The 27,728-nt window shown below is 38.3% G+C and overlaps 1 protein-coding gene across 4 annotated transcripts; it reads right to left on the bottom strand.

The window, feature by feature from the left end:
* Positions 1–1,867: 1,867 nt before the first annotated feature.
* On the bottom strand, positions 1,868–25,749 carry Znf800 (zinc finger protein 800). Of its 4 annotated transcripts, XM_032906958.1 has the most exons (6): positions 25,660–25,749; positions 24,672–24,794; positions 19,874–19,969; positions 9,081–9,224; positions 4,865–6,557; positions 1,868–3,642 (listed from the first exon to the last, which is right to left on the bottom strand). In XM_032906958.1, coding segments are annotated over exons 2-6 (1,995 nt in total). In that variant the 5' UTR covers positions 24,733–24,794; positions 25,660–25,749; the 3' UTR covers positions 1,868–3,641. The 4 variants fall into 4 exon arrangements, with proteins under 4 accessions (XP_032762849.1, XP_032762846.1, XP_032762847.1 ...); XM_032906955.1 differs by lacking the exon at positions 1,868–3,642 and having other exon boundaries at positions 4,469–6,557; XM_032906956.1 differs by lacking the exons at positions 1,868–3,642; positions 25,660–25,749 and adding an exon at positions 24,983–25,004 and having other exon boundaries at positions 4,469–6,557.
* Between the last annotated feature and the right edge of the window lie 1,979 nt (positions 25,750–27,728).

The following is a 27,728-nucleotide window of genomic DNA, read 5'->3' as shown; positions in this document are numbered from 1 at the left end:
CCCTTTGCTTCTGAATATATAGTATCAAAAATAAGCAAAGAAGCCACATAACACTCCTCCTCCCAAATCCAGTTGAAAACAATGAAGATTCAGAAGAAAAAGGGCTGCATGCTCTTATTTCTCCAAATATTTCTACTCTCTGGGACTAGTGATCACTTTTAATCAAACTGAAGAGAAAAGAGACAGAGTGAGAGCTAGAAGCTAGGAAAAATGATCCAGACACAAATTAGAAAGGATGGATGAATTAGAAAGGGAAATTACTAGTTAGTAAGTTTAAGGAAAGCATGTCTTATTCTACAGTTTGCCATGTGCCTAGTGCCTCAGAACCAATCAATGGGCTGCTTTTAAGATTGTCTATCTTTACATTTTAGCTTATAAAACCAGGATGTATAAAGAAAAGCAGTATTTTTGTCTAAGAGCAAAACCAACATTATTCTATGTATCCTATGTATACTATGTAGAGTTGGCTTCAGATCAACTCTAATAACTATGGCTAAATCATAATCCTCATAATGGACTATGAATTCCATTAGAGAAGTAACTTTGACAACTTCAAAAGAAGGATCTAAACTATTCCTGTGGGCCACTGCAGGAAGCCCAGTAGCCTAATTCCTGTGTGTGTGTGTGTGTGTGTGTGTGTGTGTGTGTGTGTGTGTGTGTGTGTGTGTGTGTAGTAATATACAAATACGGTAAGTCTCTGCTTTCACAATATAAAGTCATAGCAAACCACACAGCTTTCCGCTACTGCATTCATACTTTTAAAGCATAGTAGAATTTATTGCCTAGAAATATAATATTTTTTAAAAGTGTAAAGGTACTTTTCAACACCAAAGCAGCCTGTGCAAACCAAAACCTCAGTTTCATACAAGCAAAACTATGTTAAAATTTAATAATTTGTTTTCCAAGAGGTTCTTCTTAAAGTAAAGGATGAACAACAAATCCACCTGTGTATTTATTCCATTGTCAGTCTGTACATTCTGATGAACTCTTGTCTACTCTCAGCCAGACCTCCCCATCCAGTTCTCACCGGTACTATCCAATCCAAACAAGCTGAGGTATAAACTCTATCTGCTACTGTTTCTGTTCTGGCACCACACTTAGGAAGAGAAGGTGTCTTTAGGAAGGAAGATAAGTTATTAAGAAATTTTATTTTAAAATTTCATAAAGATGTATTTCTCTTTTCTGAAATCTTGACTACAAAAGAGGCACAGGAACTCATTACTTTCAGCTTTACAGTGGGAGTCAAATATTATCTAAAGTGGTCATTTAAATTCTCCCTCCTGGGCTTCCTGAGTGCTGGGTTATAGACATGTGCTATTACATCTGGCTTAGAAAAAAAACTCTGGATTAAATAGTACCTAAAGTGGATATAATTTTATAATCAAGGACAGATCTAAATATAAATTACCAGTTTCAGATGGCTATCAGAAAGTCATATGAACATTTGTTCGTACAGACTGTGTGCAGAAAAGTTTCAGCACAATAAAGGTCAGAAAGGAACAAAAAGACCAAATACTTTCAAATACCCTTGGTTTGTTCTAAACCAATCCCAGTTTAGTCTCTGTCATGTCTACTATGACAAAATGCTACCACCTGGGTGCTTCTAATTCAGGCGAGTTATGACACAGCATTCTCTTTTCTATAATGGCCTAGACAAACATCTTTTGAGGAGGACATAGGAACATATGTTTTCTTCTTATTAGGTCCTGTTCTGTGGCACAAGAATGATTAAGGAGGAGACATACTGTGAATAGTCCTGTGAAGCCTGTGAGTGGAGAGAAGGGATCTGGTGTTCTCTTCCCTTCTCCAACATCAAGCTATCTTTCTTACTTTCCTACAATAATTAACAAGCAAAACAGACTGGAAACGGTCAAGAGGATGTATTGTGTATAGGAATGCGCAAAAAGATAACACTTTGAAAATGTCAAAAATACAGGTTTAATAATGTGCAACTAATGAAGATGGTTTATAAATTAAATGCCACCTACTACACATTTGGTCCCTAAATATATTATGCTATTAGTCATTAACATTAGACCTATAAGTACAAATTTTCCATCTGTGGAAAAGTAATCTGTTTTAAATTAAAGAGAAATCATTACTTCTTAAAAATAAAACTATCAGAATATAATTCAAGTGTAGCTGCTCAGTCACTGAGTAAGTTTGATAATAAAACATTTAAGTTTCAACCAATGTACCTGTGTTGAAGCACATTTAGCTGAAATAACTTTTAGTCTGGTTTATTTCATCACATATAGTACATTTTTTCCAACATAAACATGTACATTCAATATAGAACATTTCCAGCAACAATTACAGTCTTTCTAAATTCCTTTCACAGTATATTTTAGTGCAAAGCACTGAGAAGGATAAATGTTTTTCTACCTATAGAAGCATTTTATTATGACCTTCTAGATCTTCGACATTTAAAAATTTGTACAAAAAGGACACAGATGGACAGGGTCCATTTTAAGTACAGCTGTGAACCTATATAAAAACATGGTATATTTTCTGCAGTACCTTTTAAAATAATTTGACACAAATTACTAAAAAATAAAATATTCCCTAAAAGTACAAAATATTAATACACAAAAACCTGTCCAAAATTTCATAAAGATAGATGTATTTCTTTTTTTCCTAAAATCTTGATTACAAAAGATGGACAAGAATTCATTATTTTCAGCTTTACAATAGGAATCAAATGTTATCTAAAGTGGTCATTTAAAATTTTTGCTTGGGAGAAAAAAATTAAGATGGGCACCCCTATCTTCCTTTCCAGCAACATTGAAAGAAATAAAATAGAAACATAAGCAGTGGTTGCATGTGGATTGTCTGCATCTATAAAACACCAGGAAACTATTTATTACCTTCATATAAACAGTAGTAAATGTGTTCTTTAAAAAAATAGGAACTGAGAAGTAAGCTTGCATCTATCATTAAAGTGCTTTGTATAAAATTTAAAGAAAAATAGGGGAATGTTTAATTTTCATAAAAACGTTTACAAATGATAAATGTAATAATGATCTATGCATAAGATGAACTGGAACTTTTTGTAGTATATACTTTAGAATAAAACTTTCAAACATTTAAGTGCTAAAGGAAAACTCAATTTAAATGAATTCAAAATAATTATAAATATTCAGTAGGCTACTAAATATTCATAATGTATTGATACTAATTTGTCTTTTGATCTACTAACATACTTTCTACAAAAATCATATTTTTCTATACAATCTAGATAAAATTTTGCATGTAGAATGAAATAAACTTAAACCACTAAAAATACGAAGTTTATATCAGTTGAAAACTATTATTTCCTTCAGGTTGTTGATCATTTTAATCAACATTATTTGGAAAGTAAAATTCCCAACACTTTTGTAGAAACTGTAGACCATATGTTCAAGGTCTATGAAGACAATATATAATATCACAGCTACTCGAAAGTGCTGGAATGGGCATTGCCTCAGAAACTGGTTAGATGGTTACTGTTTTAGTCAGAAATCAGCAGTTACAGTTGAAATTTTATGAAAATGTTCTTTTTTTTCCTCATAGTACCATGTGAAGACGTTTAGTGGTTCTAACAACTTAAAGTCTTTCCACAAAAATGAACTCCAAACCTTTTCGTACATCACTTGAAGTTATCTGAGGAGAAATAGGAATAAATGAACACTTTTGAGTTTACCAATAAAACCTTGTCTTAAAATTACACAACAGAAATGACTTCTAAAGGATGGCTTCATCTTAAGTTTTCCACACAAGTAAAAATAGTGTGATAATAAAACCACTTCACATTGACATACTAAGCACTCACACTAAGAACTTTACTTTAGAGGCTGTACCTCAAACTTACATAATACTAGGGCCATTAAATGTCTAATTACAAGGGGCACAGGTGCTGCAAGCAGACTTTAAAAATATATAGACTTACAAACAACATATAGAGTGTCTGCTCCCTACTTTACATCATATTTTATAATATTTAATTTGCTCCAAAATTTCTGAGGGACTTTGCTTTCCTTTTGTTCACAATATCCCGTCCCTGCGCACACACACATACACACACACACACACACACACACACACACTCACACACACACCACTTACTGAATAATACTAACTACGTTGAAATGATCACTTATAAGTTTATTAAACAGAAAGGGAAACAAGAATATATGTACCTAAAAAATCTTTCCCTATAGATCAAAACTTAAAAACTCACTAACATATACTTCCCCCCCCAAAATAAAAATCAAACTTGTATTTACTAACTTTCCCCCTTCCTCTGGAAGCAATGTGCTAAAAGTAAATAATAAATGTTAATTTTTCTATATTCCATCTGGGGATTTTTTCTAAGTACTACACCCTATTTAACCATTAAAAATTTTTACAATAATGACAATGCTTTAAAATGTTTTTCCTATAAATATCTCCTTCATAAATTCATTCTAATATTTAACTTTCCTACATTAGAATTAGTAGACTAAATAAAATTAGTAGACTAAGTCAAATTAAACCCGGGCAAGTTAGTTAAACATGAGATTTCTATGTAAACATAGACCAAAAAAACTGTATATATTTTCTAACATTAAAACAAAGACAAAAGCTCTGACCCTGTGTCATCTCCCTATAGCTACATTGCATTGTCCTGTGGAAGGCAAGTTCTAAAATCAACTTTTGTTCCCAAGCTACTGGAATAAAGGTCATTTAGAGATAAAAGCAACAACCATCTCTCTTGCAGATCCTACTGTGATATGATTTATGGAAGAAAAATATGTTAAAATGGAACCAGCTATAAGTTATGGCCAAATGACTTTGTTTAGTTCCATGAGGGGGAGGGGGAACAAAACTCTGTAATGTTCCTCACCAGACAAGAGCCTTAGATCTTGTACTTCGGCCTTTGGTTTTATTTCCTTCAGGTGAAGTGGTAGCATTTGCCTTATGAGTTTTCTTATGATGTTCAAGGTAAGTCTTTTTGGCAAATGCCTTTCCACATTTATTGCATCTGTGAAGAGAAAAGTTTTTTGTGACTTTCACTTCAATACCGACGTCAGCTACTTCATACTTTTTACTAGGAGAATTGGAAGTGCCATCGTGTTTTGAATCATTATGTTTTGCTTCATCCCTTGAAGGGCCTCTTTTCGCCACTTTGTTTAGAACAAAATCAATTGGCTTTTTTATAGCTCTGATCTCTAAACTGGCTGTTATTTTCCCAAGGTAACGAGATGACTTTTTATGAACCACAGTTATATGTCTTATCACATCACGTTTCCGACGAGTTTCATAAGTGCAGAGAGGACACTTATAGAACTTGACATAAATGTTATTTCCATCTGTGTGCAACTCAATGTGTTTAGTCAAGTTCTGCTTGGAAGTAAACTGGCGTTTACAGAGTTTACAGTAAAGTTGCTTAAAGTCAAAGCCAGCTGAAAGTTTTGGTTTCCTGGTTTTTTGCTGGCCACCTGCAGCTGAAGGACTAGCTGATTTAGGGCTTTCAGAGTCCTGTTTAACTTTATTTTTCTGTGTTGCCGGTGTGTTCTTTTTTTCATTTGAATGATTTGTTCCCTTTAGTTCATTCTGTGGAGAATGGGTAATGGAAGGGGGCGAAGACTCTACAGAATCTCCTGGCTCGACTTTAACTTTTACTTCTGAACTGTTGGCAGTATTATTAGGGCCTTTCTCTCTTTTTGAGTTTGCTCCAGAAAGAGTTATCTTGTGAACAATTTGCATATGTCTCTTAAGCATTATTTGTGAACTGTATTTCCTCTTGCAAAGGAGGCATTTGCATGCAGTTAAATTGTATTCAGCCTTTGAAGACTTTTGTTTTCGAGTCTTAAAAGATTTTTTAGGAGAAGCGGAATCCAGGAACAAAGGTTGCCCAGGCTTTGTCGCTATATCAGGAGTAATTGAATCCCTCCTCAGTCCTCTGTGAACTTCATCAAAATGCCTCCTTACATTCGCTTTTGTAGCAAATGATTTACAACAAACTGGACAACTCCTACTTAATGAAACTAGAGCGCTCTTACTGCGTCCTTTGGAGGACTGGTTTGGAGTCTTCCGGGTCTCGATGTATTTTTTTAGTTCCTCCATCTTCTTCTTGTGTACTTTTCGAATGTGACGACGTACACCTCGTCTAGAATTGAATTCTTTTCTACAAAGACAACATATCAACTGGTGGCCAAGGTCAGAGCTGTCAGATGTCTCCAGGTCAGCCTGTGATTCCTGAGGCTGCTCCTCGGTGGGGGCTGTGGCTTCATCGGCAACAGTCTCCACAGGAGGAGGCTCTACGGCCTCCTCCACCTCTGTGTCTGCCTCGGGCACTGCTTTCGGCTGCTCCGAGCTTGTCTCCTGTATTTGAACTTCAGTTTGTTCAGGGGTACTGCTCGACTCTGTCACTTCAGCAGGATTATCAGTCCTTGAAATATACTGAAACACTGCATTTTGGTTGGTTTCTATGGGTTCTAGCTTAATAATATATTCTCTCTTGTCCACTCTTGGATATATGGCTTCTAGGAGATCACTTATGGCTTGGCTTTGTTTATCATTTACATCAGGAAGATCTGTTAAGGGGAAAAAAAAACAATTGTTTTTAACCTGAAAAATTAACTTGTTTTAACCCTCTAATATTTTAAAATATATAATGAAACATCTTGTAGTAATACATGTATCTTTTATAGCATTATTTACTTTTCAGCATTTTGTGAACATAAAACATTAACTAAGTTAAAACTTTGCTCTAATTTTCCAAATGACAAAGGTATAATCTGAAGAAATACTTCTGTTTCTAAGTTCCTTTATTATAAAATACACAAGCACATGGATCACCCTAAACAATAAAAATACTATCACTTTTTTTTTTAATCTGAAGATTTTAGAGTACCAAAGCCAACTCAAATTGTTATAACCCCGAATGGATAAAATATCAGGAAGGATGTTACTATACACATGATTTTTAATACAATATTGTAGTGTTCTAGTTAATGTAAGACTTAATCTACAATACAGGTTACTTCCACTGCGACAGCTGAACATCTCACAGAAATAAGAAAATATCTGCAAGTCAACAACATAAATGGCATGAGGTATAAAAACCCAGTCTTACACAATTTTCTCAACATGACAATATTTTAATAAAACAAGTGGTTTAAAACTATCCATTAGTCTAGTGTTGTTTATTTAAGCAATAGCAACCCCTTCAATAGGCACCCAAATAAGTCTCCTGCAGCAAGGCTGGCTGCCATCAGTTTTGGTTTCATAGACAATTCTAAAACCTAGTTACACAATAACTACTTAGAAACCACAACACAATCCATGGTAATTCTTCTCATCCTCTCTCCTTTTCCTCATTTTCATGCGTGTGCTTGGTGTGTGTATGTTTACATATGTGGGTACTTAGGTGTGGGTATGTGTGTATGCATCTGGAACCCCAGGCTGATGCTGAGACTCGCACCTTATTCATTGTGGCAGGTTCAAAACTGGAACTCACTAGTGGGTCTTGACAGTCAGCTTGCTTTAGGGATTCCCCCTGCCTCCACTCTCTGAAGCTGCAGTTACAGACAGCCCACCACCCCACTCTGCATGTGTGTGTGTGTGGGTTCTAGAGACAAACGCTGACCCTCAGGCTTAGGTGCTGAGTCTTCCAGCCCTCGTTTGTTTCTGTGGCCAGTAACGCAGTGAGATGCTACCTTCACGAAAGCGCATGCAGAACCACCACCGAGAATGCACACCAACCTGCCAACTCCACCACCAACTGCCCTGTGTAAATTACCTCTAGCCCTCCAGTGAAGAACACCAAGAGATCGAATATACTTTAATTAAAATGTTAGATTTTAAACTATTTTCTCTAGGTTACCTCTTAAGTTACAGCTCAATAATAAAAAGTTCAATACAATCAAATACAAACACATGGAGTATCTTAAACGCTGAAGGTGTTATTACTTTTAGTCTCAAAGTTTTAGACCAGCAAAACCAAATCAATCCAAAGATTCCATAACCCAGGATGGATAAGGCACCATAATATCAGATGAATATTATCCTAAATTCCCATAAAATATGACCACAATCTTTATGTAAAAATTTCTAGATAAATTTGAAATATTCATTTTATCTATACCCTATAATACATTTTAGCATAATTTAACAATAATTAAATAAATACCTTATTAATCAATTTTTGCATTATAGCTCCCTATCAAAAACTTAGAAAAAAAAGTGAGCTTAAGTTGAAAAATGCAAAAGATCCATAATGTATCTATGGTATCAGGCTACTAAAATAAGTATCTCATTTTGTAAATCCACAAAGTTTAAGTCCCTGAGCAAGAAATAATGAAGTTACATAGTATTGCTATGTTTTAAAGAATTTACAATAATTCTTTAAAACAAGAAAAATAACACTATACATATCATTTATTCAGACAAGTACATTACATTCAAAAAACATTTGGTTCCACAAAGACTATTAGCATGCTATTTGCCTTTAATCACAAAAAGTAATAATCTTGTTTGTCTGTATTCAATCTAATACTGGTTATGTTATACCTAAATAAATTTCACTAAGAACAAATATAATCTTCATATTAAAGTCCAGAAAACACTAAAAAGTTAATAAATATTTTTAATGCTCTCTGCCATTCTCGAAATATCAAGTAATTCACTCATTCTCTGCTGCTTACTTAGAAGCATTCTCATTTACTTAAGGAGAGTCTGAGTAGGTAACCAATTACAGTTAGCAAAAACTGGTTAAATTAAAATACTTTACCATTAAATTGCTTAAAGACGGCATTAATATACTAACTTTCAAATATTAACTAAACTATATATGAACCATACAGGCATTCAAAAACAATCCTCACTATTTCAATACAAATACATAGACTCACAGATTTAAACTCATAGATTAGGAAAAGAACAAATGAAAAACAGTGATATAAAATAGTATCCAAGAAACTTAATACAACAATGTCAAGTGCTTCATATTCTTAATCACCAAATTATCATTAACTAGATATCAACTCCATTTTAATGAAAAAATATATATACATTTAACTCTAAAATGTATAAATAAATATATGAATAAAACTTACTGTCATCCATTTGGAGACTTGGTGGGCAGTAAAATTTTTTATGGGTAATTAAATTTGGTAATCCTCTAAAGAGACTACGGCATAATTTACATTCAAAAATAGTGTCCACATCTTTTAATAAAATATGTTTAAGTTGTTTGGTTCCTGGAGGGAAAAGAAATATATAAAAATTAATTCTGACATACACTTTTTAAAAAGGTATTGATACTTGATAATCCAAAAGCATATTTACTCTGGAAAAAAAAAACACAGATAATGCTATTTTCTACCACAAAATATTATTAACTAAGTGATAAATTTCAAGCAAATATTATACGATTTGGCAATTTAGACAGCCAAACTGTGATGCCCTTCTCCTACTTCAGTGGTCAATCAATTCAATGGCTTTTCCAAGGCAATGGTTTTGGCATCTGGTTGAGCACTAAAAATAAAGATGTGCATGAGTCTTCCCTAGAGATCATGATGGGGTAGATCTGGAAACACAAAAGATGTTCCTCATCATTTCTTTACATTTCTGCTGATTCTGCCAGCTCTTTTCTAAACATGGAAGTAAAAAAATAAAAGGTTTTTTTTTTTGGTTTTTTTTTTTTTAACACATTTCCCAATTCATTAAAGGTCCAGCTTTTAACACATGATTATATATGACTATCCTTTTAAAATTCAGTTTGTGTTACCTCAGGCTCTGGGCCAACATGAAATTGTGCTATGTGGTGATAAAGCAGAGAATCTTTTCCCCTACTGAGACAGAATTTTGAATTTTGCCCAGGCTTCTTGATAGCACTATCATTTTATATATCTCAAGCCTTTATCCATGAGAAATCTTGCCCCAATTCCAATTGCTTATCAATATAATTACTGTGATCTGATATGGCTTATCCATTAGATTATAAATCCTTGAAGCAGCCAAGACCAAGTCTACCATTTATAACCACAAGTGTTCAGTTCTAATAATAGAGAAATGCTACTGATCTAGGGAATCTAAACATTGTGGTGGAAGATCCAGAGACACAGAATAATTGGCAAAAAATATAATATATATTATATATATATATATATCAAAACTTTAAAACATCCACAAGGAATAGAAGCACAAAACAAAATTTTTTGTTTTTACTTCCTATAGGTCCTTGCTATAGTAACTCGCTAATACCCTTAAGATCACTTAAGTCCTGAATGTTCTGTCATTTAACAAGCATTTTTGCCTGTCTATGAAGCTCTGATACTCTTGAAGAATACTATCTTACCATAGTATAATTAAAATTATAGGGTCTGTCATACCCAGACATTAGTTGGAGTTCAGGGAAGCCTGCAGGAAAGGGGGAGTAAGAACTGTGGGAGTCAGAGGGCTCAAGGACACCAAGATACAACCCACAGAATCAACTAAGTAGGGCTCATAGGGGCTCACAAAGACTGAAATGTCAATCACAACCCTGTAAGGGTCTGTGCTAGGTCTTCTGAATACATGCTACACTTGTTTAGCTTGGAGGACTCCTAATAGTGGCAGGCAAGTGCCTGCTCTTGGGATCCTCTTCCTCCTACTTGATAAGGGTTTGTGCCCAGTCTTATTGCATCTTATTATGCTATGTTTGGTTGGTATCACTTGAAAGCCTGCTCTTAAATCATAGGAAGAATAATATCAACCAGCCAAACCCCACCAGAGCTCCCAGGGACTAAACCACCAACCAATGAGTACACATGGAGAGACCCATGCTCCAGCCACATATGTAGCAGAGGATGGCATTGTCCAGCATCAATGGAAGGAAAAGCCCTTAATCCTGTGAAGGCTCATTTCCCCAAAGTAGGGGAATGCCAGGACATTGAGGTTGGGGTGGGGGGGTGGGAGTGGGAACATCCTTAGAGAAACAGGGGGAAGGGGGAGGGGGCATGGGAGAGGGGGGAAGTGGAATAACATTCAAAATGTAAATATATCAAAAAACATCAAAGAAAAAAAAAAAAAAAAAAAAAAAAGAAAAGCCTGCTCTTTTTCTGAAGAAACAGAGGCAGTGAATCTGGGGGAAGAAGCAGTAAGGGTGTGGGGGGAGTCTGGGAGGGTGGTGGTAAGAGGAGGAGTGAGTGAGGCTACAGCTAGGATGTACCATATGAGAAAAGAATAAATAGTAAGAAAAATGTAGGGTCTATAAAAGTTGAATGTTTCTAACCCAACCTTTAGCAATTTACATTTAACTTTTAAGAGTATATTTTATCATATTAAAAATAGGCCAGACCTCAATATTCCGTTGTAAAAAGATAATATAGCTTGATAAGTACAGCCAGACTTTGCTATTTTGTACATTATTCTTTTTCTCACTCTTTATCCCACCATTCCACTTCTGGTTTCACCCCCTTTTACTAGTTCACTAAGATAGGACAGAAAGGAGGAGAAAGAAAAGAGGAGAAGACAGGGGAGGGGAGGGAAGGGGAGGGAAAGAGAGGAGAGAAGACAGGGGAAGGGAGGGGAGGGGAGGGGAGGAGAGGAGGATCCTTGAATCTAATTTCTTTTTTCTTGTTAGTACGACTACTAACAAACTACTACCAACACCTCTAATGACCAGCTTCTTGGGGCCCTAGCATTTATATACCCTCTGAAAAGTTCCCAGATTTCCAAACATCACACAATCACAAAAACTATCAGCAGTTGGCAAAAACATGCCACTGCTAGAGCAGGAGGCAAAGCATAGAAAGTTGTTTTGAAGCAGCCCCATATCCCCACACTGGGATTAAACCATACTCATAATATTTCTGTGTTTTTTTTTTAAAGAAACACAATTCCCAGAATTCTCACTATAGATAAGATTTGTTAACCAGATCTTATCTAGTTGTATTTTTTTTCTTTTTCTTTTTCTGTTTCTGTTTCTGTTGTTGTTTTGTTTTTTGAGACAGTTTCTTTGTGTAGCCCTGGCTGTTCTGGAACTAGCTCTGTAGACTAGAATGGCCTCAAAGTCACAGAGATCTGACTGCCTCTGCCTCCCAAGTGTTGGACTTAAAGGCATGTGCCACCACCACCTGGCTAGTTATATTATCTTAACAAGCTATATAATATCTGTGGGAGTCTTTTTTTTTAATTTATCCATCTTGTATCATAGAACGAAACTAACCAAAAATAGTCATTCCACATTACTAAGGAGTTCATTCATGAAAGTCAGCTGATGTATTTGGTTCATATCTAGCCCCAAAGTGATTACCAAACTATGAAGGGTTGAAATATTTCAGCTAAGCCTCTGTAACAGATAAACATTTAGCTTCAAAAAGTGTAGCTGAATATGGGGAGGGAAAAAAAAGAAAAGTTTATGAGTTGGTTCTAAATTAAAAGAACCACTATACCCAAAATAGAAATTGAATCTTGCCTTTAAAAAATAAGGAACAGAGCCTATTGTGGCAAATATCCCTGCAGGATACAGCAAAGAAGCAAAGGCCAAGATCATGAGTGAGGCCAGCCTGGGCTACACCTTTGGCTTTGCAGTTAAAACCACATACTGCACTTGCTGGAGACCTAAATTCAGTTCCCATCACCCACAGAAAGGCTCACAACCGTCCATCCATACAATCCAGTTCCAGGGGATCCAACAACCTCTCTGGCCTCAGCAGGAAGCAGGCATGCACATGGTGCACAAATGTGCATGCAAGCAAAAGACTTGCACACATAAAATAAAAATAAATAAATCTTTAAAAAAATAGTTGACACTGAAGGAAAAAAGATTGAAGAAAAATAAAGAAATCTATTTAACTAAAAAATACAGCTAAAGGGGTTAAAAAGATGGCTGTGTGGGTAAGATGATGTTCTACTCTTGCACAGGGTGCAAGTTTGGTCTCTGCACCCTCATCTAGAAGCTCCTAACTGCCTTCAACTCCAGGTCCAGAAGGACAGCATCTACAGAGTACATGTTCACTGTACTCACATTACACACACACACACACACACACACACACACACACACACACACACACACACACAGACACACACACAGAGATGTAATTAAAATAATTTTAAAATTAGCTTTTAACTTTAAGTTTAAATAAGCAAATAGCAGCATATTTAAAGCATTACCAATCTTATATAAACATGAGGTTATAATTAATAAATAGTAAGGTATAAAAGTAAAAGACTATTTCCTTAAATTAAGTCACTTTGTCCACTAGGATCTCTTGATCTTTAAAAAGAAAAAAAGAAAGAAAAACATCAATTTCTTAATTATTCCTATTAAATTCTATTTAGTAATGAACATATTTTTTATTCCCAGTAAGCATTTAAAAAAGTATATTCTCTATCCTATCAGTTATAAACACTTTCCTCAAAATACAAGTGCACATGCCAGTTAGTATTGGCAAAGGCACACCAGTTTCTTTTGGGTCAAATACAGTGGACGTTCTCTGGTTCCTCTGTCCTTTGTGTGCCATCACCCCCTGACTAGTACTATAACACCTCCTTCCCTGTTCTGACTTAGAATACCTTCAGATCCCAAGTCAGATGTCACTTCTACTAGGAAGCCTTCGCTGAGCTTCCTACTAAGAATCTATCACTTGCACTCTTAATGCACCTTCTCATCTCCCCGGCTGCCCCACTATCTTGCATTTGGTCAGTGTTCTGTGTACCCACCATGCTACGATATCTAGGAAAAGAGTTACTTTTGATGCTCACCGCCGTACTCCTATCTTCAGGACAATGCCTGAATGATTTTATTAACAACTCTCTACATGTGGTTGTTCTAATGCTACAGACTTACAAATGAGGACACTAAGATGTGTCTTGTTGCACAAACAGATATTAAAAGGTTTCAACCACCATTTAAGATGCTATATTTTTCTATCATAACAGAATGGATTTATTAAAAAATCAGCTACCACTTTTCTGACTGCTTTGTCACAAACAGACTAAAACTCCTTCTCACCTGAGACACAAGCATGGTAATCTAGAGCATAGCATACATAAAGTTCATCCATGCTCATAATCCTGAGAAAAGAGTCATGCTGATTTTATCCAAATTATTTCCTTTTTTAAAACAATTACTCTCCTTTTTGCTTAGCTTCTTAAATTACCTTAGAACTCACTGCTTAACAGATCATCAACCAGGATCTTAACCAAAAAAAAAAAAAAAAAAAAAAGTCCACCAAAGGGTAAGAGTTTTGGCAGTAGAAAACGGATACATACAATAATAACTTACAAGTAGGATAAATTACTTTAAGACTGTGCTTACTTGATGAATCTTTCACTTTCCCTTAACAAACACTTAATGTAGCACCTATTAAAGTCAGATACAAGACTATTCAATTCACTGGAAATGTGTAAGTAAAGGATATGGTTCCACAATATGGAGAACTTCAAACTTGTAAATACCTGCTCTCAAGAACATAATCCTACAAGACATGTTTGGAAGGTGAAAACTAAAAAAATTAACCCAAAAGATATCTAGTCGCATTTTAAATTTTCTATAATTGCTATGTAACAATCAAAAAATTCCGTCTCAGGCTGAAGAGAAAGTTCCTCCCCTGAGAGCACTTGCTACTCTTCCAAATGACCACAGTTAAGTTCCCAGCACCCATATCAGTCGGCAGCACCCGTATCAGAGCCTATAACTACAGCTCCAGGGGACCTGATGCCTTCTTCTGGTCTCTTTGAACATTGCATTCATGTACACAGGCAAATAATTGTGTATAGAAACAAAAGGGGGGAAAAAAGGAAGGAAGGAAGGAAGGAAGGATGGATGGATGGATGGATGGATGGACAGGAAGGAAGGATGGATAGATGGACGGACAGGAAGGAAGGAGAGAGGGAGGGAAGGGAAGGGAAAGGAAGAGAAGGGAAGGGAAGGGAGGAAGGAAGGAAGGAAGGGAGGAAGGGAGGAAGGAAGGAAGGAAGGAAGGAAGGAAGGAAGGAAGGAAGGAAGGAAGGAAAAATCACAGAATTGAGCACTCTCTGTTATACACCCTTCACGGGCCTTTACTTCCATGCTAAGCTTAAGTAGAATTAAAAATACAGCATCAAAATTCAATCATGGCTTACATTAATTAACTTCAATTAAAATTACTTCAATCAGAAATAAATTAAGTTTGAGATGATAAAATCTAGGAAGATAAAGAACCATTACACAAAATACTTGTTATTTTTCACCAGCATAACCCTAATTAACAATTTATTCTTTCCTGGGGAGAGGAGGAGGGACTCTCTTGTATATAGTAGTATAGTATATTCTATATGTAAGGATCCTTTTTATTATAATTTTGTATATTATTTCTTTATATAATTGTAAGAAGTTAACATGTCAATTTCACACTAAAGACTAGTGTGAATGCTGGGCACCTTCCCTCATTTTTTTTCTAGCTTTAGTGCGCTCTACAGCTTCTTTCCCTCTGTAAAATAACTAAAAGACTAACAGACTAATCTCAACTGAATCAATATAACTACCTAAAATATATTGTGATTTTCTTTTCTTCAAAATTCTGTTTTGAAGGAGTCAGAGAAAAAGGAAGGTCAACTGAACATGTTAAGAGAAAGGAGGGAAGTCCAAAGGCGTCACATAACAGGCGGAATCCTAGAAGTATTTGCTCAGGCATGAGAAGACTCCAGGAAAGCCAAAGGCATGGTGGAGGTCGTGCCAGAAGCTGGTATTTGTAGCAAACAGCAGGTTTCAAGTCATCCAACCATCAGGGTTCAGGACAGAAAAATCTATAGCCACATCTAACTCTACACTAAATTCAACAACCAAATTTATCCACAAAGTAAAGGTGCAGAAGAATGTTGGTCTGCTACCATTTCTACTGGGAGGAAACCAAGGATACATTTATGCATGGATAAAAGATCCCATAAAAAGAACACCGCATGCAGCAGCACTCACTTTCATAAAAGGGGCCGTGGGAAGCTTAAAGGTTTGCTCTATAAACTGTATTCACAATCATTTTCTCCTCCCGCCAAAAAATCTTACTTAAACTGTTTTACACATTAAGCAGTTAGAAATAAATAGCAGAGGTAAGAAAGAATTTTTAATTTAAAGCCAAGAAAATAGTGCAAAGCTAACAAACACTGAAATTTAAGACAGTAAGAATGGGTTAAAATTGTCAAACAGTCAGTCTAGCACACAGAGCTGATGAAGAAGAGTCAACTCCTTCCCCAGACACTCTAAGAGGCCTTTATGAGCATCCCACTTGGGTAGGAATTAGTATCAGCTCAGACAGTCCACTGTAGGAGGAAGAAAGTCGGAGCTCAAAGATGACAGTGGCTGAAGGCAGCTACCTGAGCTTGAAGATGAAAGCAGATCCGACACCAAGCACTACTATCCAACCTGACTTCCCCTGTCTCTTGCTAAGCAGACTCATGGACTTCACAGTGGTACTGCCCAGTATCTATCAGATACACAGTGCGACCAGGATAGGCTTTTCAATGCAGTGTGTGACCTAGTTACAGTGGAAAGAGACTGGAGAGAGAGGAGTCTCTGAGGGTGTGCTTATGGAAGACTGGGTCAGGGAGGACCTGAGTCCCAGGTCAGAATGGACCCCTAAGTCATATGGCCCATTCTCCTAAGGTTTACTTTAGCCTGAAACACCTTTGTACTACACAGTGCTACTTCAATAGACTTTAGATTTGCTAAAGATGTGAGAGATTACTGTCTTGCAATTCAAGTTTCTGATTTATATGACACAACAATGAAGTGATTCTCTTAATTCAAAATTAGTTTCTCTGCACAACTTTGCACATTTCTACATCACCTTTAATTTAAATTACAGCATTTTCAGAACACACACACACACACACACACACACACACACTCTCTTCAAGGCTGATGTGCTGGAGAGAATTTCTAAAAGAATACTTCTGGCTAGTTTTATATCAACTCGACACAAGTTAGTCATTTGAGAAAAAGAGAACTTCAACTGAGAAACTGCCCCACTAGACTGGTCTATAGGCATCTCTGTGGGCATTGTTTTGATTAATGAGTGATGTGAAAGGGCCCAGCCTATTGTGGATGGGGCCACCTCTGGGCAAGTGGTCCTGGATGGTATAAGAAAGCAGACTGAGTAAGCCATGAGGAGCAAGACAGTAAGCAGCAGCCCTCCATGGCCTTTGCATCAGCTCCTGCCTCTTGACTTCCTTCGATGATGAACTGTAATATGAAGATGTAAGATGAGATAAACTCATTCCTGACCAAGTCACTTTTGACTGTAGTGCTTCATCACAACAATAAAATCCCTATCTAAAACAACCACATTTCAAAGACAAACAGCTGTGGAATGACCCCAAATCAGAATACCTATCCCACTGCCCCATTCTTTAGCTTACATAGTAAGAACTGCTAAACCCAGAGAATCAAGACTATAGTACTCAAGAGAATTCATCTTTAAATATTTTCCTTCTGTAGTGGTTTGAATGAGAATGGCCCATATAGGCTCATATATTTGGACACTTAATCACCATGGAGTGACACTATTTGAAAGGATTAGAAAGATTAGGAAGTATATAGCCTTGTTGGAGGAGCTTTGGCCTTGTTGGAGAAAATCTATAGCTGGAGGTAGGGCTCTGAGGTTTCAAAAGCACAACCCAGGCTCAGTTGTCTCTGTGTCTCACTTTGTCTCTCTGCCTGACCATCCATCAATTCCTTCCCAGCCCCTCTCTCTCTCTGCCTGTGGAGCAGGAAGCAGCTCTGAACCACTGCTCCAGTGTTATGCATCTGTGCTTCCTGCCATGATGATAATGGACTAGACCTCTGAAACTGCAAACAACTCCAATAAAATCTTACTTCTGTAAGAGTTGTTGTGGTTTCTCTTTACAGCAAGAGAACGCCTTCCAAAATTTAAAAAACACATGAACTTTGTATACATAACATTCTGAAAAGCATTTTATAAGATAAACCATTTATGAGGTAACCAACTCTAACTTAATAATATTAATACTGTAATAAACTAAGGCAATATAAAATAACCTTAACTCTAAATTATGAATTCTTTAAAAGAAACCAAATTATACTGCTAAATGAGAAAAACTACTATTCTCATTTTATTACAAAGAATGAAAAAAAATCTGTTTTAAAATTGCTAAAACAAACAGAAATAAACTACTATTCTCTTAGGCAAGAAATATAAACTGCCCCAACAAGTGAAAGTTATACATGCATCATAGGAGACTCTAACTTACAAATTATTCTGTTAATCAAGGTTGAGTATCAACAGTAAAAACAAATACTGAAAGTTAGGTAGACACCTAGCATAAGGATAGACATATGACAGGCACTGAAACACTTATTGTAGTAAAGACAACAGACATAAAAGCAATGTCTAAGTCTACAAAATGGTTCTTGGAGGTCAGAGAAAAAATTAATCTGAGGATACCCTATTTCTTTGAATTATAAAGTAAATGTCTAATTCCCCCTCTATAATTTTTCATTAAAAACTATTTATTTTATATGAGTGATTGAATGTGTGTGCATATATAAATATGTGCATATATGCATACATACATACATATCTCATGCATGAGATCACTGAGGACATGAGAAGAAGCTGTTGGATCCCCTGAAACTAGAGTTACAAGCAACTGTAAGCCACTATGTAGATAAAGAGAACTAAACTTGGGTCTTCTACAAGAGTAATAGGCATTCTTAACCTCTGAACCAACTCTCCAGTCCCTCTTCTGTAAAATTTTAAAACAAATGCTTCAAAAAACTTCCTGCATGGTTTTATATAATCATGCTTTCCTTTAGACCTCAGACATTTTTCATTAGCTTTAAAATAATGATAAGACCCTACCATTCATTAATCAGGTGCCCATTCATTGTGCTTACTGATGTTTGACTGAACAGTAATATCAGAACATAAATCTATTAAAGACAGATAAAGGAGTTGTAAGAGTTATAGCAATCTGTGATCTCACTGTTAACCCAGGAGCTCTAACTTCTTATTGCTTCTATGTAATGAGTAACACCGATTTCAAAGCACTGAACTGCAACTGCACAAGTATAATATATAGCCAATTCCTATAGTAATCTACAAGAAGCAGAAGCTTGGGTTTGGACAGTTGGCTCAGAGGTTGAGAGCATTGGCTGTTCTTCCAGAGGACCCAGGTTCAAATCTAAAACACTGACATGGAGGGCCACAACTGTTTGTAATTGCACCCCAAGATATCCAATGCCCTCTTCCAGCTTCTCTGGGCAACAGACATGCATATGGCACACAGATAAACAGGCAGTCAAAACACTCATACATGTAAAATAAAAATAAAAATAATTTTTAAAAGAGAAACAAAAGCTTAATAAATGTATCTGAAGATATCAAGGTTAGATATGTCTTTTTTCTACCCTATAATCTTCTGAAGATATTGAAAACTCCAGAGTTTGGCAAGAGGTGAGCCTCCAAAACAGAAATGATAAAAAAATTAACACAGAATGATATCTCACAAATTGTAATATAATTTACACCAAAGTTTATAAAGAACTAGAATTGAATCTTAAGAAGTAACAGCACGGTTGGGGATTTAGCTCAGTGGTAGAGCGCTTGCCTAGCAAGCGAAAGGCCCTGGGTTCGGTCCCCAGCTCCGAAAAAAAAAAAGAAAAAAAAAAAAAAAAAAAAAAAAAAAGAAGTAACAGCATTTTATCTTAAACTATAACAGAATTCTCTAAATTAAAAAAAAATTAAAGTAATATTTAGTAGGTAACATTGAAAAAGAATTATCTAGACCAAGTCAATGTTTATTCATTTGTCTTAAAAATATGACAACTCAAAATATTCTATAAAGAAAACCAATATACAGGCCTTCTAGAAAGTTTTTAATTACTGTGATTATCTGAAAAATATAACTAAAATGTTCATACCTGATCGAAAGCACTCAATTATTTGCTGAATACCGGATTTGGATGTCTGTACTGGTTGCTGTAACAAAGGAGGATCTCCAGGCTCCAGGATATAAACTACATGGAAGACAAACACAAACCCCAGCCCAGACAAAAAAATCAGTAAGTTACTTAAATCACTTTCTACTGGATTAAACAATAGTTTGCTCCAATTATGTTAATAATGAGAATACCTCCATATACATTCATATATATATAATTCATCATCTTTAAAAGACAAATCAAGCAATGGAGGGGAATCCTTAATCATTCCCAATATTAAAGACTCAATCCAGGCCAGTTAGTGGGTCTAACAGCAAATACTGCTTTGGTATCACTCATTACATACTGCTTGCCTCTTTGTTTCCTTAGGTAAGAACTACATTTAACAAAAACTCTTAACTACACCAGATAAAGCCTTAAAAATAATCTAATCAAGCACCCTAACCAATCATGAGAATAAAACTCAAACTCAACATCTGAAGAAAGAAAACAAACAAGTATACAAGGCATACAAGACTTTCATTGAAGCACTCTGCAATTCAACTGAGAAAAATTTCAAATTTCAAAGTCTCTTTATAGGAACCAAACAGGGTACAGACCATGACCTTATTTACATTAATACAGAATATACAGATACAGAAATACATAAATTTAGTTGATATGGCCATGTATACAGATGATAAGAGAAAGTTATCTTGGCAGGATACCAACAGAATTGAAAGATCCTGTCAGAGTAGGTTATCAATTTCTAAAAATAAAAATTTTCACTTTCATATCCAGTCATTATTATCACCTCCTTCCCTTGCAAAATTCTCAGATAAGTGGAAAAATAATTAGATCATGTGTCACAAGGTAGCTGCAAAAGACAACTGTTTTCTATGAGCTCTCTCAAATAACAAGTTGTAGTAAAGAAAAACTAACCATTTATTTTTTTTAATTTTTTATTAGACATATTTTTTTACTTACATTTCAAATGTTATTCCCCTTCCCGGTTTCCTGTCCATAAGCCCCCATCCCATCCCATCCCCCTCCCCCATACCGGTATTCCGCCCATCCATCCCCCTTACTGCCCCCCCATATTCCCCTGCACGGGGTGTCCAACCTTGGCAGGACCAAGGGCTTCCCCTTCTCCCAGTGCCCCAACAAGGCTATTATCTGCTACATATGCAGTTGGAGCCCTGGGTCAGTCAGAACAAAATGTCAAAAAAAAAAAAAAAAAAAGAAAGAAAGAAAAGAAAAGAACATAATGTCTACCTAATTAATGCTATCATAAGCCAGTCCATTCTCTTGGTGTGGGGTTTGGGGGAGCAGGCTTCCTTCAATTGGATGTGCTACTACTGCTCTGCACCTTAGACCTGGATAGCAATTCCAGTTTGGACCGAATAGCTGAGGCTGTTGTGCTGTGCATACAGATGTAGCCTTAGAGCCTCCTTCCTACCAAGTGCTCAGTGCACACAAATAGGAGAACCACATCTCAGAACCTTATCCTTTCATCAAACAAAAGCTTAAGAAACACTCTAGGTCCATAAACAGAATATACACGGACAACTAACTCAGTTTGAGAATTGACAAGCACTGCAGGAATAAAGAATGTAAGACCCCAGATGCACACTCCCTGCATGCCAACTGTGTGGCTGTTCACTGAGGTATAACTAGGACAACTAAAGGCTCAGATCTCATCCTCTTCTCTTATCATAGGGCCAACAAAGTTTCCAAAAAATCAAAAACAAAACCTTTGTAGTTATTAAATACTATGTTAAGAACTAATCAAAACCTAGCCTGGGACACAGCAAGTGCTCAGTGAACATCCCGGCAGTATCAGTGTTCTCATGAACCAACAGCTGCTTTCCTGACACCAAGACAATCTCTTTACAAAATGTAAGTCAAGTCCAACCTGTAGGAGAAACAGCAGCAGGTTTATTAGCAGGCTGTGCGTGGTGAGACAGAAAGATCTCTCTTCAGTAGCTGTATATGATAGCAATTGATAACTATAAAATATAATTAGCTACAAAGGCTGGAAAAAATCTCAACTGTAAAGAACTAAGGACTGGCTTTATAGGGGGCAAGAAGTAGAGAATAAAGAGAAAGAAAAATACAAACAATAAGAGAGAGCTATGTGGAGAAACAGACTCTGTCCAAGAGTTCCTCCTTCAGGTATATACTCCAAAAAACTTTCTGTAATGTAGCAACTTCCACTTCCACATGAGAATACCCAACTTCTGAGCTAGAGCGGTTTCTTACCTACCATCCTCAGACCACTTCCACTACAGCACAGACACCGAGACAGCTTTACCTGGACACATTTACTTAGGAAACATATCTATGTAGCTCGAATTATTAAAATACACTTTTTCATTTGAAATGTACACAGACATACTTATATATACATACACACATATCTGTTACTTTCTAAACTGTCCTCTTACACAGCCTGCCATCCTTTCCAAGATCAAATGATCAGATCTACCCAGGTTACAAATGTTACAATTATCTCCCCCAACTAAAAACACCCAAACCCTGGGAATAGCTTACTTTGCTCTCTTCCAAGAGCACATACCTATTTTTGTAAAAGTCTCTCCTGCCTTAAAACAAGTTCCTTAAAGATCTTTCTAACCATGATGTCTAAGATTTGCTTGCTATAAAATATAAGTTGGAGGAGAAGTTGGAGAGCAGGAAAGGAAACTGTTGGGAAAGGGAGAAGATTATGGAAAACAGACATTCCATGGAATGATAATGATGTGTCTGCATGATGGTGACATCAGACCCTTGTATTTTGAACTTCTGAAAACTTCTATTTAAAAAAAAGTTGTTAAAACAAGAATATGCATATAATGATAAGACTTCTAATAACACTCCTTATTATAAATTGACCAATTCCATCAAGACATAATGGTCTCTTCAGGAATATTCTCATCTCAGGCCTCACCTTCTGCCCATAATCCAAATGACGATAGACCCCTCATGAAAGCCAACTAAAGAATTTCTCAGACACTGCACCCTTATCCATCCATCTAAGGACAGCTTCATGACTACCATAGCATACCTCTGCCAGGCCTATAAGTGTCCTCCTACTCAGCACATACCTTCCCTGCATTGATGACAAGAACTAACCTAAAAGTCATCCAGTGTCTAGCTTTCCATTGAAATAAAACCCCAAAGCATTTACTTCTAAGGAGTCATATAGTGGTAAGCAGTAACTTTTCATTTTTTTTTTTCTTTTCTTTTTTTCGGAGCTGGGGACCGAACCCAGGGCCTTGCACTTGCTAGGCAAGCGCTCTACCACTGAGCTAAATCCCCAACCCCTAACTTTTCATTTTTAATTAATGATATTTAATAAGATTTCTTATTAACGGGAAATAAAAAGTCAATTCACATTTAAAAATTAAAATCCAGAAAGCATCTTTAAAGGCATTAAATCTCTTAAATGCTTAATTATCAACATGTAAATCACGTTCACAAATTATATTGTTTAAATCTATCTCTTCCACTCAAAAACTCTATGAAGAAAACTATCCTTTTCACCATTTATATCCCTGTTGCCTTGGAGCAATACCTGGCACCTAAGAGATGCTCAATTATGATTTGTTTAAAAAATGAATAGGCAAACTAGTAAAGACTATTCAACTCCATAATAATGTGAGAAATACATCTTCACCTCAAATATACAAAAAGTGCAGTATAAAAGGTGCTGAAGTTAGATGGGTCAGGGATGAATGAAAATGAGGCCCCATCCTTGAGGTACCTGTTTTATTAGGTTAAAATTGACCCAACCAAATCCAACAGACATAAGACTGGAGTCAAATGGTTATTGTCCTGTATAGCAAAAGAGTTTCTTCCCCTTTACTATTACCATTTTCTCCTACTCAAAGAAGTCATTTCAAAGACGGTAGAGATAAAAATCTAAATACATGAGTGTAATTAAATATTTCAATTAAAGCAAGCCAAAATAGGGGGGAAAAGTTACCAACCCTGGGGACTTTAAAAGTAAAAAGTGATAAACACCTGTCTTTGAACTAGAATAGAAAAGCCCTTATTTGCAGTTGACTGTATGTTTTCAACGATTCCCGTTTTAAGATAAGGCCAATATACAAGTACAATGTCTATCAAATTAAAATTCACTAATAAATTCTTCAAGGGACTCAAAAAAGTTTTAATATCATAAATTTAACTGAATCTGCTCAACGCAATAAAATACCTTAAATATTCTAAGTATTCTAAGCAATCTGCAAAAATAAATTCCATCCAAAACATTTAAGATGATTTTTAAATTCAAAGAGCCCAATATTTCCTACACATTCAATCAACCTTCTTGACCCAAATTAAACTTTTGACTTTGTTTGTTTGTTTGGGGGGAGTGGTAAACATTATCCTATGGTTTAAAACACTTCACGGGAAACTTACTCTACCGATAAGCTATTGTCATGAAGATGAATGGTAGTGTCCCAGCACCTATCTTTGCCTCTTTCTTCCATTTTAAACATTCAGAGCATGGAGTAAACCACTAACAAAGCTGCCTTGAAAACGAAGGGAAAGGAGCTGACCGATCTTGTGGAAATGATTGACGGTGACACTTGTGGCACTTTCTCCAGGGGATCAAGCAAGGGCGATCTCTAGTTTGTACAGGCTTTTGGCATTATGTGAGTAGTTTTACGCTGGGGAAACCGAGTTACTTAGGAAAGACTTCCCAGAGACAACACAGAAGACACAGTAGCTCTGGTAGAGGAGAGCAAAGACACTGGGCAAAAACAAAAAACAAAAAACAAAAAAACGGACTTACCTGGTTCGCAGCATCCGTGATGATGGTGGTCGGTTTGACAGTATTTGTCCCTCAAAGGCATTTTTAATTAATGGGTGCGACCTATTTTCCTTTCACTGTGAAAAGCTCTTCATTGCGGCTTGGCTGTGGACAGAAGCACAAACCCATCACTGTCCCTGAACTTCTGGGGAGGTTGTGACTGAAATCGCCACAGACCATCCCACCATGCGCTCTCTGCCCTCTCACCCCGGGCCCGCACCTTCCGCTCGGAAAAGAAACCAACGCTCGCCCGGCCTCCAGCCCCACGTCCCCGCACAGGTTCACCGCCCTACCCGGAAACGCAGCGTCCGGCGCGCAGCGCAGCGCAGCGCACGGCGAAGGCCTGGCGGGGCTGCGCAGGCGGCTGCGGCTCGCCGTGCTGGGGCGGCGGCAGGCGCGCGGAGAGCGGGCGGGACGCGGGTGCGACGAGCCCCTGCGCGCGGCCAAGGAGCGGCTCGCGCCTCCCGCCACGCACGTGCGTCGGGGTCTCCTGGAGCAGGTCAGGTCCGCGCCGCCATGCGCGCCCAACTTACTCAACTCCGGAGCGGCTGGCCGGGCGGCTGCGACACCAGCCGGGCGCAATGACGCGGCGGAGGGGCTACCTGGCGCAGCCCGGCGCACCGCGTGAAGCCGAGGCGGGCTGCGGCCAGCGCGCTCCTAAAGAGTCCCGGCGGCGCTGACGATGTGAAGCGCACAGCTCACCACGTCCTCGGCCGCGGCGGCGGCGGCGGGCGGCTCACGGCAGCCCTCCGCGCTCCGGGCCGGCGAGCTGGCGGCGCGCGGGCGCAGGCAGTTGACAGGAGGAACCGCCGGGCGCAGCAGCCGAAGGAGCTGGAACCGGAGCGAGCAGGACTGAGGCGCCCCTCGCCAGGGCAACGGCCGCGCCGAACCCGGCTCCCCTCAGCGCCGCTCCACCTGCAACGGTCCCCCGGGCTTTGGAGAGGGGCGGGGAGCTGCGCGGGTCCCCCACCTGGGGCCTTTCGGGTAGCAGATGCTTCGGGAAACTTTATGGAAGTCAGTCCCGTTCTCTCTTGGCCGCCCCTTCCCTGGACAGCCCGAGCGACCGCCGTGGAGAGGGTAGGAAGGGGGAAGCAGAGAAGTCTCCGGCTGCGACAGGGAGCGACTGACTGACCCCGGACGGAGATGGGGCGAGGGCAGGAAGTGACAAGCTCACGGAGTGGGTGGGGGGAGTGTGGCCGGCACGCCCGGCAGCGCGGCGCGCATGCGCTGGGCGGGCAGCCCCGGTGGGGAGGCGACGCGCGGGGCCGGCCTCGGGGGGAGACTGCGGGGCTGGCGGCGCTGAGGACGGCGGGGGAAGCTGGCGGGCCTCGCTGGCGCGCGCCCGTGCGCCCTCCCGCCCGCGACTGCGGAGCGCCTGCCGGAGGCTGCGTGCGCCCGGAGGTGTGAGAACCGCGGGCGCCTCCTGTCCCGGGCACGCGCCGCTCGCTCAGGCACCAAACTGTTGCTCGTGCTGCTGCGCTTCGGCGGACCCGAACCTGGGAGGGTTGGGGAGGCGAAGGAGGAAAGTAGAGTGAGCCCGAAGACGACTGGATCGGGGAAAGCTGTCAGGTGCTGACTTTCCAGCGGTTATCTAACTGCACCTCCCGGAACTTGGAAAAAGAGAGTCTTCATCAGGCTCTGGGGTGAAAACCGATTGGCGAGCGGTTGCAATGTTCTGGTGGTGCAAACCTGGAAGTAAAGTCGGGTCACATGGCTAGCATGCACTTTCCCTCTTTGGCACGAGCATCCAGCTTGGAAAATCCCTGAAGATCGAAGATGACCATCATCTGTCAAATCTGCAAACCTTGAGCTGCTTCTCATATCCAGTGGCTGCTGCCTCCACCTTCTTCCCAACTCTGAGAAGGAATTCTTGCCCTCTCTAACTTCGTTCAAATAGGTGTCAGCTATTGGTAGGCTATTTTAAGAAAGCCCATTTGACCTTTTTATCTTGAGATTAATGAAAACCACAATTATCTAACTTAAGCTTCCAGTTTTGGAGCTTCTGGAAAAAAAGTTTAGGAAGGTAGGCGCTATGTTTGGTATTTTGGTTTTTGAGATGATCTTGCTCTGTAGCTCAGACTTGCTGAGTAGCCCAGTTTGACCTTGAAATCAGGATTCTCCTGCCTCTGTGCACTTCCCTTCTCAAAGCTGGGGCTACAGGCTGGCCACCACACTCAGCTCTGTTTGTGAAGAGAAAATCACCAAAATTTCAGAATTCTAAGAAAGTAAACGGATTTGAGTTGTTACTGCAGGACTGTTAAGTGGAATACTTGCATAGGTCTGGGATAGTTGGAGCAGAACAGAATAAACGAGCTTGTTCTCTGTCCCATTGTTAAGAATCACTACCCACATGAAGCAAATGCAGATTATAGGTCAATATGCTATAAATTGCTACTTCTATGTGGTGGTATTATGCAAGCACTAGAAATCTTATTTGGGAGTTGGGGAGATGGCATTGTCAGAAAATCAGATCAAGAAGACCTGAGTTTGAACCCAGAACGTATGTTACAAAAAAGTTGGATGTGGCAGTGCACCTGCAATTTCAGTGCTAGGGAGACCAAGACAGAAGAATCCCTGAGGCTTGCCTGAGCTGGCACAACCAAATGGATGAGGTCCAGAGACCCTGTCTCAAACAGTAAATTGGAGAGAAATTGAAGAATACATACAGCATGGACCTTCAACCTATCCACATACACAACATTATCTTGTGTTCTATTAGCTGTATGGAATATACCTAAACCAAAAATATATTTTTGAAATGTGAGAGATGTTATAATTGGAATTATAGATGCTTTTTTTCTGAATGAAGCATATGTGATTTTAATAAAAAAAATTAAGTCTCTATAATCTATCTTTCAGTGTCCTGTAAATAAAATTAAAACTCCATTCTTTACAATGACTGTATTATATGAAATGGTATAAAATAATGAAGCACAAAAAATAAGATACAAAAATATGAGCCACTCAAAATGGCAGTGAAAAAACTGAAAGGAGAGAAAACTACCAGCATTGGGTGATAGCTGAATGGTAAATTTTTAA

This window comes from Rattus rattus, chromosome 6 (assembly GCF_011064425.1).
Source record: "Rattus rattus isolate New Zealand chromosome 6, Rrattus_CSIRO_v1, whole genome shotgun sequence".
NCBI classification, from domain to species: Eukaryota; Metazoa; Chordata; class Mammalia; order Rodentia; family Muridae; genus Rattus; species Rattus rattus.
This window is presented reverse-complemented; position numbering and strand designations above follow the sequence as displayed.

Coding starts and splice junctions, on each gene's coding strand:
- Znf800 (XM_032906955.1), bottom strand. CDS start 24,732: ATGCCTTTGAGGGACAAATACTGTCAAACCGACCACCATCATCACGGA. Junction 9,225..19,873: donor AATTGAGTGCTTTCGATCAG/GTATGAACATTT, acceptor TTTTCCCTCCAG/GAACCAAACAACTTAAACAT. Junction 6,558..9,080: donor AAGTCTCCAAATGGATGACA/GTAAGTTTTATT, acceptor TCCCCTTAACAG/ATCTTCCTGATGTAAATGAT.